Consider the following 12,488-nt stretch of genomic DNA (forward strand, 5'->3'; position numbering starts at 1 on the left):
AACAACAAAAACTGACCTTCCAGAAATCTTGTATGAAAATCTTCTTGAAGAAAAGAAAAAATAAGGAAAAACTCAAAGAGTCTTGAATATCTCCAAATTTCCTGTAGCTCTGAATTTTCTCTTCCTCTTTCCTTTCATCCTCCTCTCTTCTATTCTCTAGTAGGGTATTTATAGGGTTTTGGGAGAGAGGTGTGATAGGGTTTGGAGTCTTAGGATGATAAAGTTTAGATGATTTAAACAACTACAATTGCAGAGTTCGAATAAGACTGGGATATGGGTGAGGTGTTTCAACCAATAGGAAGACAGGAAAAAAATGATTTAAACAACTACAATTGCAGAGTTCGAATAAGACTGGGATATGGGTGAGGTGTTTCAACCAATAGGAAGACAGGAAAAAATGGAAGGCACCAATAGGGAATGAGGAAGAGGTGTGATAGGATTTGGAGTCTTAGGGTGATAAAGTTTAGATGACTTAAACAACTGCGATTGCAGAATTCGAATAAGACTGGGATATGGGTGAGGTGTTTCAACCAATAGGAAGGCAGGAAAAAATGGAAGGCACCAATAGGGAGTGAGGAAGAGAGTGGGGTCAAGGAGGAGAGAGATATTTTGTTATTTTAATTTTTAGAAAATAATTAAATGGGTCCCATTTAAAATTCCTAACTAGGCTTTCTTAGGCCCATAGAGCCCAATTAAACTTAATTAGATCCATTTAAGAACTACCCATATTAAATTTAAACAAAATAAAATTTTATTTAAATTTAATTAAATTAATTTCCCCAAAATTTTATTATTATTTTTATTTTTTTCAAGATCATGCCACGAAATTAATAATTCAGCTCCATGCCTCCAATTACATCTTACAGTCATATATAATTTTTCATCATCGGGTTTCCCACGGTCTCAATGCACATACTCATCACAAAATAAGGGTCTACAATACACAAAGCTATAAATCAAGTCTTCTTACATTTATTAGCTCTGTAACTTTCTCAATGTAGAACTGTTGAAGGGACCTTTATTTAATGTATACATAGGCTTCTATTGTATAGTTCTTCCAATCTCCAACAGTACTGAGCTTGAAAAGGAACAATTTGGCACCTTTTTCCAAGAAGTGGCTCGGTTTTTTTTCTTAAGCCTCTCAAAGCTGCACCTCCATATCACCTTGTCCACCCTCGTCATCCCGGAATGGTTTTCCAATAAATGAAGCCAACTTCTTCACCTGCAGTATAGGGTTTGTCTTTAAGGTTTTCATACTTAAAGAAGGACGTCTTGTGAGGCATTTTTAATTTATGTATGGTTCAAAACATGATCAAAGAATGGTCTATAGACGTGTGAACTCTGTTGTGCAGTAACTCGCAAATGTTTTTTCCAAGGGAAAAGGCTCTCACTCAGGTCTCAAGAGACTAAAGTGTCCTTTGGGTTCGGATTATAACTTAATACCGTCAATGTGGAATTCGGGAGCAACGATCTTCCTCGGATGAGCCCACATTGGTCCATTGGCTGACATAATGCTATAGCCCAGCAAAGGTCCACGATTCTTAGACAAATAAGAGGGCTTCCCCAGGTTAAACCATGTATTAAGGCTAATTTTCTTCACCGTATCTCCATCTGCTGTGCACAATAGCTACATATTTCGAGTTGGATACATGAACGTTGGTCCTGCACAAATTCAAATCCAAAATAGCAGTAGAAGTAGCACTGTAGATTACTCCAGAGGGTACCAAAAAAGATGGGAAGTGATGGCAAGATACAGGAAAGACTCGGTAGCCGGGCAATGCACCCTTGTCACACAAGCAAGAGTCTCATCTGTATTGGGCAGTTACGTATGTCAGAGTTAACCGAAGAAATGAAACTTTATTGAAGTTACAATCACTTCAACAATTCCGTCTCCTTCAATTTTCTCTGCCTTTCGGAGTTGGAAGTGGAACAATATAATATTTCTAGGGTTTCTTTCATACGATGGATTTTTCTTGTCCCTCCCGAGTAGTTTGGATTTAGATTTATCAAATTATCGCATTTACCATAACAAGGCCCAAGTGTCTCGATTGTTCTGTATTTACTTTATTTAGATTGGGCTGGAGCCCTGCATGCATGAAGCCCAACAAGAAAATTGAGAGAGGAATACAAGAAAACAAGAGACACAGAGAGAACATAGACGAGCTCGTGAATGTTAATCTCCCACATAGAAAACCCTAGTTTTCACCGTCTACCTCCTCAATTCCTTACCTCTCTATCCACTCTATTTCTCTTTTTCATATTCTGCATCTGTTTTTTCCCTTTCTTGTTCTCTCTTCATTCTTCCATTCTACCCTAAACCCTAATTTCCTCAAATCTAGGGTTTACTTTGCCTTTCCCATTTTATAATTTTCTGTTCAACATGTTGGCTATCAAAGCGTGAAAATTTTTCCAAAAAAATAAAAAGGCCGGGGTTTTCAAACTGAGAGGGAACGGAATTATGTATAAAGATCGAGGAGGAGTTGCTGGTGGTTCATCGAGATCGGAGATCGAACGAAAGCGCATAAACGATGCGCTGGACAAGCACCTAGAAAAGACATCCCCTTCCACTTCACGTGCCTTGAGCAGTAAGGACAAAGAGAGATTGTCCGTACCATCCACTTCCACCGGTAAATCTCAGCTCGATCATCGCGATTCTCGCTCTGGTTCTCTCTCCAAGAACAAGTGTTCCGATGGTTAGTTTTACTCTTGTCGGTGAATCTTCTGTTTGTCTTTGGCTGTGTGGATCTTTGTTCTTTTATTTGTTGTATTTTTGGGAAATTATAGATTTTTTTTCTCCTCGGTAACATTGACAGTATTACATTTTAAATGATGAAACTTGCCTTATTGGGTTTATCTGCAATTTTGTGGAGGTAAATGTATTTTGTCGGATCTGGATTTCTTCAACTATTTTGCTTCCTCTCCCCCCCCCCCCCAACCCCTCCTTTTTCGTTTCCCTTCTGTTTACAAAGTTAACACTTTACTGAATTATTTATGTGTGTTGAAGACTTGGAAAATATTTCTTACTATCATGTGTGGTCATTGTCCCGACTTCAAATTGGAAATGAATTTCAGTAAGAATGATTAATAGTTTTATGGTTATTGTAGCTCACTTCATTAAGGTACTGACTTGGTCCTTATTTGAATATGCTGCAGAGGAATCAGAGACTGACAGTGAAGAATCAGATGTTAGCGGTTCTGATGGAGATGACACATCCTGGATATCATGGTTTTGCAATTTGCGAGGAAATGAATTTTTCTGTGAAGTTGATGATGAATACATCCAGGATGATTTTAATCTTTGTGGTTTAAGCAGTCAAGTTCCATATTATGATTATGCACTTGATCTGATTTTGGATGTTGAATCCTCTCATGGTAATAATTATTTTTTGTAATAACTGGCATTTATTTTTCAAGTTTATGTCTGGGGACTTGTGTGATTGTTTATTCCATTATTCAACCTGTTAAGCCTATATTTATAATTGAATTGTTTGTCTGATGTGCCTTCGGGATTATAAGCTTTTAAATTTATCTGTCATTTTTTAAGACATAGTGTATTAAGCATATACTGGCACATTGCATGCCTCAATAATCTACAACCCTGAAATGCAAATGCCGAGCTAGTCTTTTTTGAGTCTTGGTGAAAACTCATTTTGCTAATTACTTTGCTGTTAACATGGAGAAAGTATTCTATCTTGGCTTTACTGATTAATGCTATCCAGTGAAGTTGGAAATATTGCATTATAATAGATGATTCTTTATTTATCTGCCTACCTAGGTTGCACGGAAACGGGAGGCGGGAGCGTTTCCCCGTTCCGGAAACGTTTCCTTGCCGGAAACGTTAGGACACGGCGAGGAAACGTCTCCGGGCCGTTTCCATAATTCCTTGAAATCGGAAACGCGTTTCCTTCGCCGGACACGCGTTTCTTTAAAAAAAAAACAAAAAAAGTCGCACCTCCGGGAAGAAAGGAGAAGGCAAAGAAAGAAGAAGAAGAAGAAGAAGAAGAAGAAGAAGAGAAGGAGGAGGAGTACCTGGTGGTGCAGCAGCGTGCCGGCGTCGGCGATGGGAGGTGACTGGTCTCTGCTTCCTTCCCCATCCGATGCTGCTCTGCCAATCAGCCTCCCTTGCCTGATGGCGCTGCTCCTTCTTCATGGCTCTGCTCCTTGCCCGAATCTCCTGTTTGATTTTTTTTTTAATCATTTTTTTTTCAATTTTCACTATATTAAAACTCTCAACCTTTTATTTTCAGCATTTTAATATTAATTTTATTATTCTATATATTTATTATTTCAATTATTTATAATTATAAATATATAAATAATCTAATTAATTAATTAATTTCATTATTTTTTTCTTATTTTAATATTTAAATTTGTTATAACTAAAACTTTCAAATATATATTATTTATTTATAAATATATCCCTATATTTTTTATATTTACGCGTTTCCCCCACGTTTCCGTTTCTGCCGGCGTCGGCGATGGGAGGTGACTGGTCTCTGCTTCCTTCCCCATCCGATGCTGCTCTGCCAATCAGCCTCCCTTGCCTGATGGCGCTGCTCCTTCTTCATGGCTCTGCTCCTTGCCCGAATCTCCTGTTTGATTTTTTTTTTAATCTTTTTTTTTTTTCAATTTTCACTATATTAAAACTCTCAACCTTTTATTTTCAGCATTTTAATATTAATTTTATTATTCTATATATTTATTATTTCAATTATTTATAATTATAAATATATAAATAATCTAATTAATTAATTAATTTCATTATTTTTTTCTTATTTTAATATTTAAATTTGTTATAACTAAAACTTTCAAATATATATTATTTATTTATAAATATATCCCTATATTTTTTATATTTACGCGTTTCCCCCACGTTTCCGTTTCCTATATTTTTGAAAATGCCGTTTCCCCGTGTCCGTTTCCGCGTTTCCCCGTGTCCGCGTTTCCGTTTCCGTGCTACATAGCTGCCTACCAGTTCACATATTACATTGCTTAAACAGCATATCTTCTTGTTTCTTAGTTTGATTTTTTTTTCTCTTAGAACAATCTGATTTTTATAAATTATAGAACAGATTGATCTTTTCTGTTTCCATTTTTTTAAGTGTCCTATGGCCTTTTATGTATATATACTAATTCAGGCAGTTTTTTTAGAACTTTTATTAATTCTGAGTTTATAGTTTCTGTATGGTTTTGCCCATTCACGATTTGCTTATACTAAATCTATTGTGAAACGAGTCATTCTTTTAATATTTCACTTTTGTTTATTTATCCTTTTTTTTCTGTTTGTTTGTTTTCATTTTGTTTTGTTTTCCAGTTTCATTTTTAGGTTTTTATTTCTTTTGAGTTTCACAATTTATTGCATGCTATTTTTTCTTTTAGCCCTTTGTGCAACCTGATGACCTTACATAGACATTTATGCCAAAATTCCTCAAGATTTATATTCTCATTGATCCACAGTACTAACCTAGCGCCTGTATCAGAACCCTCCTCTTCTGCACAATCCAGTTACCTTCTATCTATTTATCTATTTGCAGACGATTCAATTTGAAGCTCTGAGCAGGTACATATCCATTATTAAACTCATTTATATTGATATGAATCTTGTTTGTAATTTCTTTGTCATCACCTTTGCTTGTTATTTCTTCTTATGGTGTTATTAAGATTTTTTTTGTATAAAATCATTCATTGAAGCTTACATTTTTTTTGTTATATGAATTTTGATGATTTTTGATATTTTCTTTTATTTGTGTTTTTTTATTGTGTGTTTTTCTTTTATTTTGTTTTTTTTTTTGTTTTTCCAATTTTGTGGTTAGATTTTTTTTATTATTGTTAATGACTTTCTGGAATTTTCATCTTGGTTGAAATTAGAACCCTGACCATATGCCATGGTTGGAGTTCAATGCTTTAAGGCAGCTTTTTGTGGATTGAGAGCAAACTTTAGTTTGGGTTTTGAGTAATTTTTTGGTTTAGTAAACAACTCTTTTTTTTGTTTTTTCCAAAATTATTTTTGATTTGAGTGTTTAGGTGTTATGTGTTTGGTCCGATTAGGTTTACTCATTTGAGCAAGGTTTGTGTATTGTAATATTGGTGTTAGGGAGGTGGTGTTATTTTTTAAGTTTTTAACATGTGTGATATTTTATGTTTGTTAAGGGTATGTTTTTGACAATTGTGGTTGGAATTTTTGTGTTTTTTTTAGAAATTTGTGGTATGTATAATATAGGTTTGTTTTTATTTTAGATAATGAAAAAAGGGATTTATTAAAATGGAAAATGATTAAATTCTGTTTTATGTTTGGATTATTCTTGTAGAAAATTAAATAATGGATTCCAAAAAATAAATCTGTCTTTTTTTAAATTTTTTCCATGTTATAATTATTAATATAATTTTTTATATAATTTCTATTTTAAAAAAAAAAATTTTTGATTTTTATGTGGTTTTTAAATTGCTAAAAAAAAAATGTTTAATAAAAAAAATTGTTTTTTAATTGTGCAATTTTTGTAGTGTTTTAAGCTGTAGTGAATAAGAAAAAAATTAGTGTGGTTTTTTTATGTCTTTTGTTTGATGTAAAAGTTAACGATAAAATTCATACTAATATTTGTTAGGGAAAATTAAAAATTGTAAAGAGAAAGTTGAAATGAAAAAAACCTGATGGTGGAAATGAAAACTTTGTAAAAAAATGGAATGAAGTGAAAAGAAAAAAAATTAGAGAAATTAAATTTTTTTAATGTTTTTTTTTATAATTTAGAAAACAATTTAATTAAAATTATTAAAATAATTTTTCTCTTATTAATAATAGATAAAAATTTGTTTTTATTAAATAAATATAATTGTTTAATTTAAATTAAAAATAAGATCAAAAAAATAATTAAAATTTTTAATTTAATATTTAAAAAAAAAATTTAATTTTTTTAATTTTGCAGAAATTTATTCAATTTGAAAAATTTTGAATCAATTCGAGTACTTTTAAGTTTTGTAAATCTGAAAAAACATAAAGAATTAAAATTAATTAATTGATTCAAAAATATGCAAAAACAAAATTCATTTAAGAACAAAATAGACAAAAATTTTTAAAAAGTAAAAAAGATTGTTTAATAAATAATTATAAATGAAAATTTAAACAAAATTAAACAATAATTAATTCTTTGGATTTTTTAATTTTTAGAATCCTTTTAATTATGTATTAGAAATGAAATAAAATTTTTTACTAATTAAAATCTTTTAATTGTAAAAATTTTATTTCTGCTTTCCTTTAAGTTTAATAAATATCCTAAAAATTATTAAATCTTCTAAATGAAGCAAGTAAATTTTTATTTTTTGTTTTAATTTTGAAAAAAGCTTTAATTGTTTAAAAGACAAATTCAAAAGACAAAAATTTACTTTATATCTTAGTAAAATTTAAATTTATTTCAAAAAATCAAAAAAAAATTATTAACACAACAATATTAAAATTCAATTCAAATAAAAGAAACACTAACACATGTTTCTCTTTGCAATTTAAAATAAAAAAAAAAAAGACTTGTCTTATTAAAGGCCTATTAACTTTTTCTAACATTATGCTTCCGAAAAAAAATTAAAAAGTTATCAAAAAAATGATTTATATTTTGTAGTAAATTATTAAATCTTAAAATTGATTTTATATATTAATAAAATTGATTATTTGTCATATTGTTTTTAATTTATAATTATTCTATTATAAGGAAATATAATTATGAATAATTAAAAATTAATTTATTTATTTTATTTATTTTTAAATTTTATAAATAATTTTACTTTATTAAATAATTTAGAATTTCTTTTGTATCAAAAAATGTTTTATTTTTAAAAATTCATTTAAATTTCATTTCTATCTAATTTTTATAAATATATTTTCTAATTTCTTTTTTCATTAAGATCTTTCTTTGCTTTAAATTTAAAATTTGTAAATTATTTTTTATAAATTTATTAATTTAAAATTATTTATTATTTATATTTGTAAAAATTCATTTTAATTTAAATAATTTTTGTAATTTATTTTTATTTAATTTATTTATAATATTTTAAATTTTTAATTTTATTTCAAAATATTTATTATTATTATTATAATAAATTGATTTATTAATATATTTAATTTACTTTAATTTATATTATAATAAAATTTTAATATTTTTTTTTAATATCAATATATAATTATAAAAATTATATATAATTATTTGTAGAAAAGAATATTTGTAATTGATTTTTCATTTGTAGAAGAATGATTGAATATTTTTTATTAATAAGAAAATAAAATAATTTTTTTAAAAAAAAGATTAATTATGAGAAATTTTTTATAAAATATTAGGAAGAATTAAAAAAAAATATATTTTTACTTGTAAAAAAATAAATAAATAAATTTGAATCCCATTACTTTAAATTATAATTAATAAAATAAATTAATTTAATTTGTAATTTGAATTCAAAAAATAAATAAACTTTCAAATAGAATTGAAATAATATTTGTATTAATTCAAAAATTATACAATGATTTTTTTCAATATTTTCTAAATTCTATTAAAAAAATCATTCAAAGAAAACAATACCCTCAATTAAAAATTTCCCTCAGTTCAAATTCAGATCACTTTCTATCTTCTTCAGAAAAAAAAAAATAATCCTTTGAGGCAGACAGACAGACAGAGACCTTCCTCAAACCCTTCTCCAATCAATTCACAACTTCCTCTCACTCTCCTAAGAATCAAATCCCCCTCATATAAGATTCCACCTCACAACAACAAACTTCTCAAATTTCTCTTCTTCCCAATCTTCCCCATCTCCCATTTTTCAAAATGCCCTCTAACTCTCCTTCCATCTTCAAACACGGCGTCTCTCTTCTCTCAAGAATCACCTCGCCTCTTCTTCCTTCTTCCGTCTCCCATCCCAGAATTTCTTTCCCTCCTTTCCTCATCGCTTCTTCTCTTCTCTTTCTGTCTCTTCTCCTTCTCTTCACATCTCCTCTCCCTCTCCTTCTGATTCCCTTCCTTTTTTTTCCTTCAATATTCACTCAATTCCTCTAATTCACTCTCAACTTATCCTTCCTACTTAACCTCTCTCTCTCCGTTCAATTCTCTTCCAATTTCCCTTTAAGCTCTCATTCCCTTTTTCATCTTCTTCATCCGGGCCTACTCTTCTAATCTTCTAAATCCCCTACCTGGGCTGGGGACTCTTCCATCCTATTATTCATCAGGCTTTTTCTATGTGTTGGTCAGGGGTTTCCACAATTTTAGCTCTTGATGCCTGATTTCGCTTTGGATTGGGTTCCTCTCGCCTGTATGGGTTCTTCTCTCTTATCTCCCTGGGGCTTTTGAGGGCTTTTGGGTTTTTGACCCTTCCAAGTTATGATGTGGGTGCTTATTTGGGATTTCTTTGGAGAGTCCTTATTGCGTCTTAAATTTTTTTGAAGTGAGGGCTCTTCAAATCGAGGGTTTTGGGGGTGTTATAATGTCTTTTAAATTAGTGTGGCCTGGAGGTTTTAATTTTATATACCATTTGTTGATTTTAAATGTATTTTATTATTTGGTTGGTTAAATAGATGGGAGATGGGTTTGGGATTACTGTTATGTTTGGAATTTTGGGATGTTAGAGATTTGTATTATTTAATATTATTTTGAGGGTATGTATTTTTGGAGTGGTTGGTCTGTATTATGGTGGGAGAGTGGGTGATTGGGATATTGATTTATACATAGAGGATGTAGGGAGGTTAGGACTTCAATGGAGGTTTTCTGTATACAGATTTTACATAGTTTTTGTTTGATGAGAATGGTTAGGGTTGTAGTAGGTTATATATAAATAATTTTCAATTAGAGGGAATTCATTAATGTGGGAATTCATTTGTTTATATACTTGTTGGTTAGGAATATTTAATTAGGAAAGCTTGATTTATTGCATTTTTTGATTATATTTTTTTTTTATTTTATGTATTTTTTTCTAATTTTTTTATATATTTTATGATTTTTTTGTTGTAATTTAGAATGTTTTTTTGTTATTTTTGATTTTATTTGATATGATATCTTAATAAGTTACTTGGTTATTTATCATTTTCTTTTTCTTTCTATTTTATTTGTTTAAAGCTTGGAATGGGCTGATTTTTTAGGAGGAAGTTAGTATGAAATGGTATGTTCAAATGTTAGCTTATATATGCTCATTGAAAAAAGTTTTTATGCTTTCATTTTTCCTTTTTTGCATTTTAAATTTCATTATTTTATGGGACCAAAGTAGCAAGTAGTTAGTAATTTTAAACTGTTTATACTTTTTATCTATTGATCTTTTTATTTTTCCTTGAAACTTGCTTTCCTTTTTTTAAAATATAAAAAATTATTAGGTTCTTATTTTTTATTTTTGTTGTTATTTGTTTTTATTCCAATGGCAATTATTACTCTGCTTCTAAGTTTAGCTAAAATATTTTATTTATTTCTTTTTTTTCTTTTGATTTACTTATTATCTAGTTTTATGCAAGTCTAATTTATATTAAATTACTATTGACTAAATTTTTAAAATAATGCTTTTCTTAATCTTGGTTGTCAGGTGATGGTAAATTTGTGGCATTTTCACTCATATTGTCTTGGATATCATGCTACTTGAAACTTATTAAATTTTTTTTTTTTTGTTTTTGGTTATTCATTATTGGATTATTTTATTTAGCATAGTTTGGTCATTATTTTAGAGATGTTTATTGATAAGATGCATTGGTTTGTGTCAGATTTTGCATCTCCTTGTACCGATTGAGGTTCCTTTGGTTTTGTCCAGTTATTTATTAGGCCTTGGAATGATTACATTCAGGAATGGAGAGTTTTTAGATTACTTGCACTATATTGGAAATCTTTAAATGATAGGTTGCACAAACTATCCTCCTGTCTCTGAAAATCATTTGTGTTCAAAGTACAAAACAATGGTTGCTGTACATTTTACCTTCTTTTTTTTAACCCTTATTATGCTTCATTGTTTTTTGTGCTCTCTTGTCTCTTTGAATGCTATGAGCCATTTTAATGGATAGTTCTGGACTTTGATGTATATTGGATTTTTTAAAATTGCCACATATCTTTTGTTGGCTTATTTTTTTTTTGATTTATTAGAAATTTTTTGATACAAGATTTGTTTTTTTGAGAATATTTTTTGATACATTAGAATGGTTAAAGAAGAATCATTTTTGGGAAATGAAATAGACTATGACAAGGTGTTGGTTGAATTTTTTATCTCAGATGGGGTATTGCTGTTTAAATCTCAAGAGTTTTTCTGTTTTGTTAGTTGATGGTATTTTGTTTGATTCGAGGCTGGTGGTCAGCTTAATGATTATTTGATGTTTAAAGTTCGCAATTAAAGTCTTTTTAAATTTTGTTTTTTGTATTAATCATTTAAGTTTCCAAACTGAAAGATGTTTTGATTTTATAATTTTAAATTTATGACATTGAATTCTTATGCTGCTTATTGAGCCCAATCTGGACACGAACGTATGCTGCCAAATTCAATTAATGAGCTTCAGCCGACTCCATTTGCAGCTAATATTTATTTTTTTTAAGAAATATTTTGATATTTTTCTTGCTTATTTTTTTTTTTTATTTTTTTATTATATAATTCTTATTGACAATTAATGAATAAAAGAAATAAATATTTTTTTTTTTTTTTTTTTTTTTTTTAAGGGTGCTGGTTCAATTTAATTACAATTGGGATTTGAATTTTATTCAAAATAAGCTGTATTTTATTTGTTATATGTTTTAATGATAATATATATTATTTTATCAAAATTCAATTAAAATTTTAAATTTAATATTAATTTATATTTTTAAAATTTAGTTATATATTTTAATTAATTATATTAATTTATAAGCTTATTTTACTATTTTTAAATAATATTAATTATTAATTTTAAGAGTAATTTCTTTTAAAATAATATATTAAAAATTTTAAACTTTTTTTTATTTTAATATATATAAATTATTAAAATATATTTTTAATATAATTATTTTAATTTGATAAAAATTTATCAAAATATATTGGATTTTATTTTACATTAAAATATATAAAAACTTATAGACATTACAATATTTATTATTTTAATTATTTTAAGTAATAAATTATGATTAAAATAAAATTTAATATAAAAAAATAAATAAAAATTATAAATTTAAAATTATTTAATTTATTTTATCATTATTTAAATTATTTTTATAGAATAATTAAAAATATAAAATTATAATTAAAATAATAATAATTATATTATATAAATTATATGTGAGTTATAAATTAATTTTATTATTAATTTAATATAGATAAAATTTTAATATTATTATATTTAATAAATAATAAATTAATAATTTAGATTATTAATAAATTTTAAATTAAATAAATATAAAGAATAAAATAAATATATATTTTTATTATATTTATTTTATTATTATTTAAATATTTAATTTAAATAAAAAAGTAAAATAATTTACAAATATATTTATTAAATTAATATTATGTACTTATTATATAAT

General features: G+C 27.7%; 1 protein-coding gene and 1 long non-coding RNA gene across 2 annotated transcripts; one reads left to right on the top strand and one right to left on the bottom strand.

The window, feature by feature from the left end:
* Window positions 1-952: 952 nt before the first annotated feature.
* On the bottom strand, window positions 953-1,564 carry LOC110635832 (uncharacterized). Its single transcript, XR_002491223.2, has 2 exons — window positions 1,444-1,564; window positions 953-1,222 (listed from the first exon to the last, which is right to left on the bottom strand). It is a non-coding gene; the product is annotated as an uncharacterized LOC110635832 (long non-coding RNA).
* Window positions 1,220-3,726, top strand: LOC131169244 (putative casein kinase II subunit beta-4). Its single transcript, XM_058142997.1, has 2 exons — window positions 1,220-2,693; window positions 3,154-3,726. The coding sequence occupies exons 1-2, from the start codon at window positions 2,459-2,461 to the stop codon at window positions 3,390-3,392; spliced, it is 474 nt and encodes a 157-aa protein (XP_057998980.1). The 5' UTR covers window positions 1,220-2,458; the 3' UTR covers window positions 3,393-3,726.
* Window positions 3,727-12,488: the final 8,762 nt, after the last annotated feature.

The sequence above is a fragment of the Hevea brasiliensis genome, chromosome 2 (assembly GCF_030052815.1).
Source record: "Hevea brasiliensis isolate MT/VB/25A 57/8 chromosome 2, ASM3005281v1, whole genome shotgun sequence".
Taxonomy (NCBI): Eukaryota; Viridiplantae; Streptophyta; class Magnoliopsida; order Malpighiales; family Euphorbiaceae; genus Hevea; species Hevea brasiliensis.

Bases quoted from the DNA above. Each gene is read 5' to 3' on its own strand.
- LOC131169244 (XM_058142997.1), top strand. From the start codon at position 2,459: ATGTATAAAGATCGAGGAGGAGTTGCTGGTGGTTCATCGAGATCGGAG. The intron at 2,694-3,153 runs GTTAGTTTTACT...AATATGCTGCAG, and splicing joins CAAGAACAAGTGTTCCGATG to AGGAATCAGAGACTGACAGT.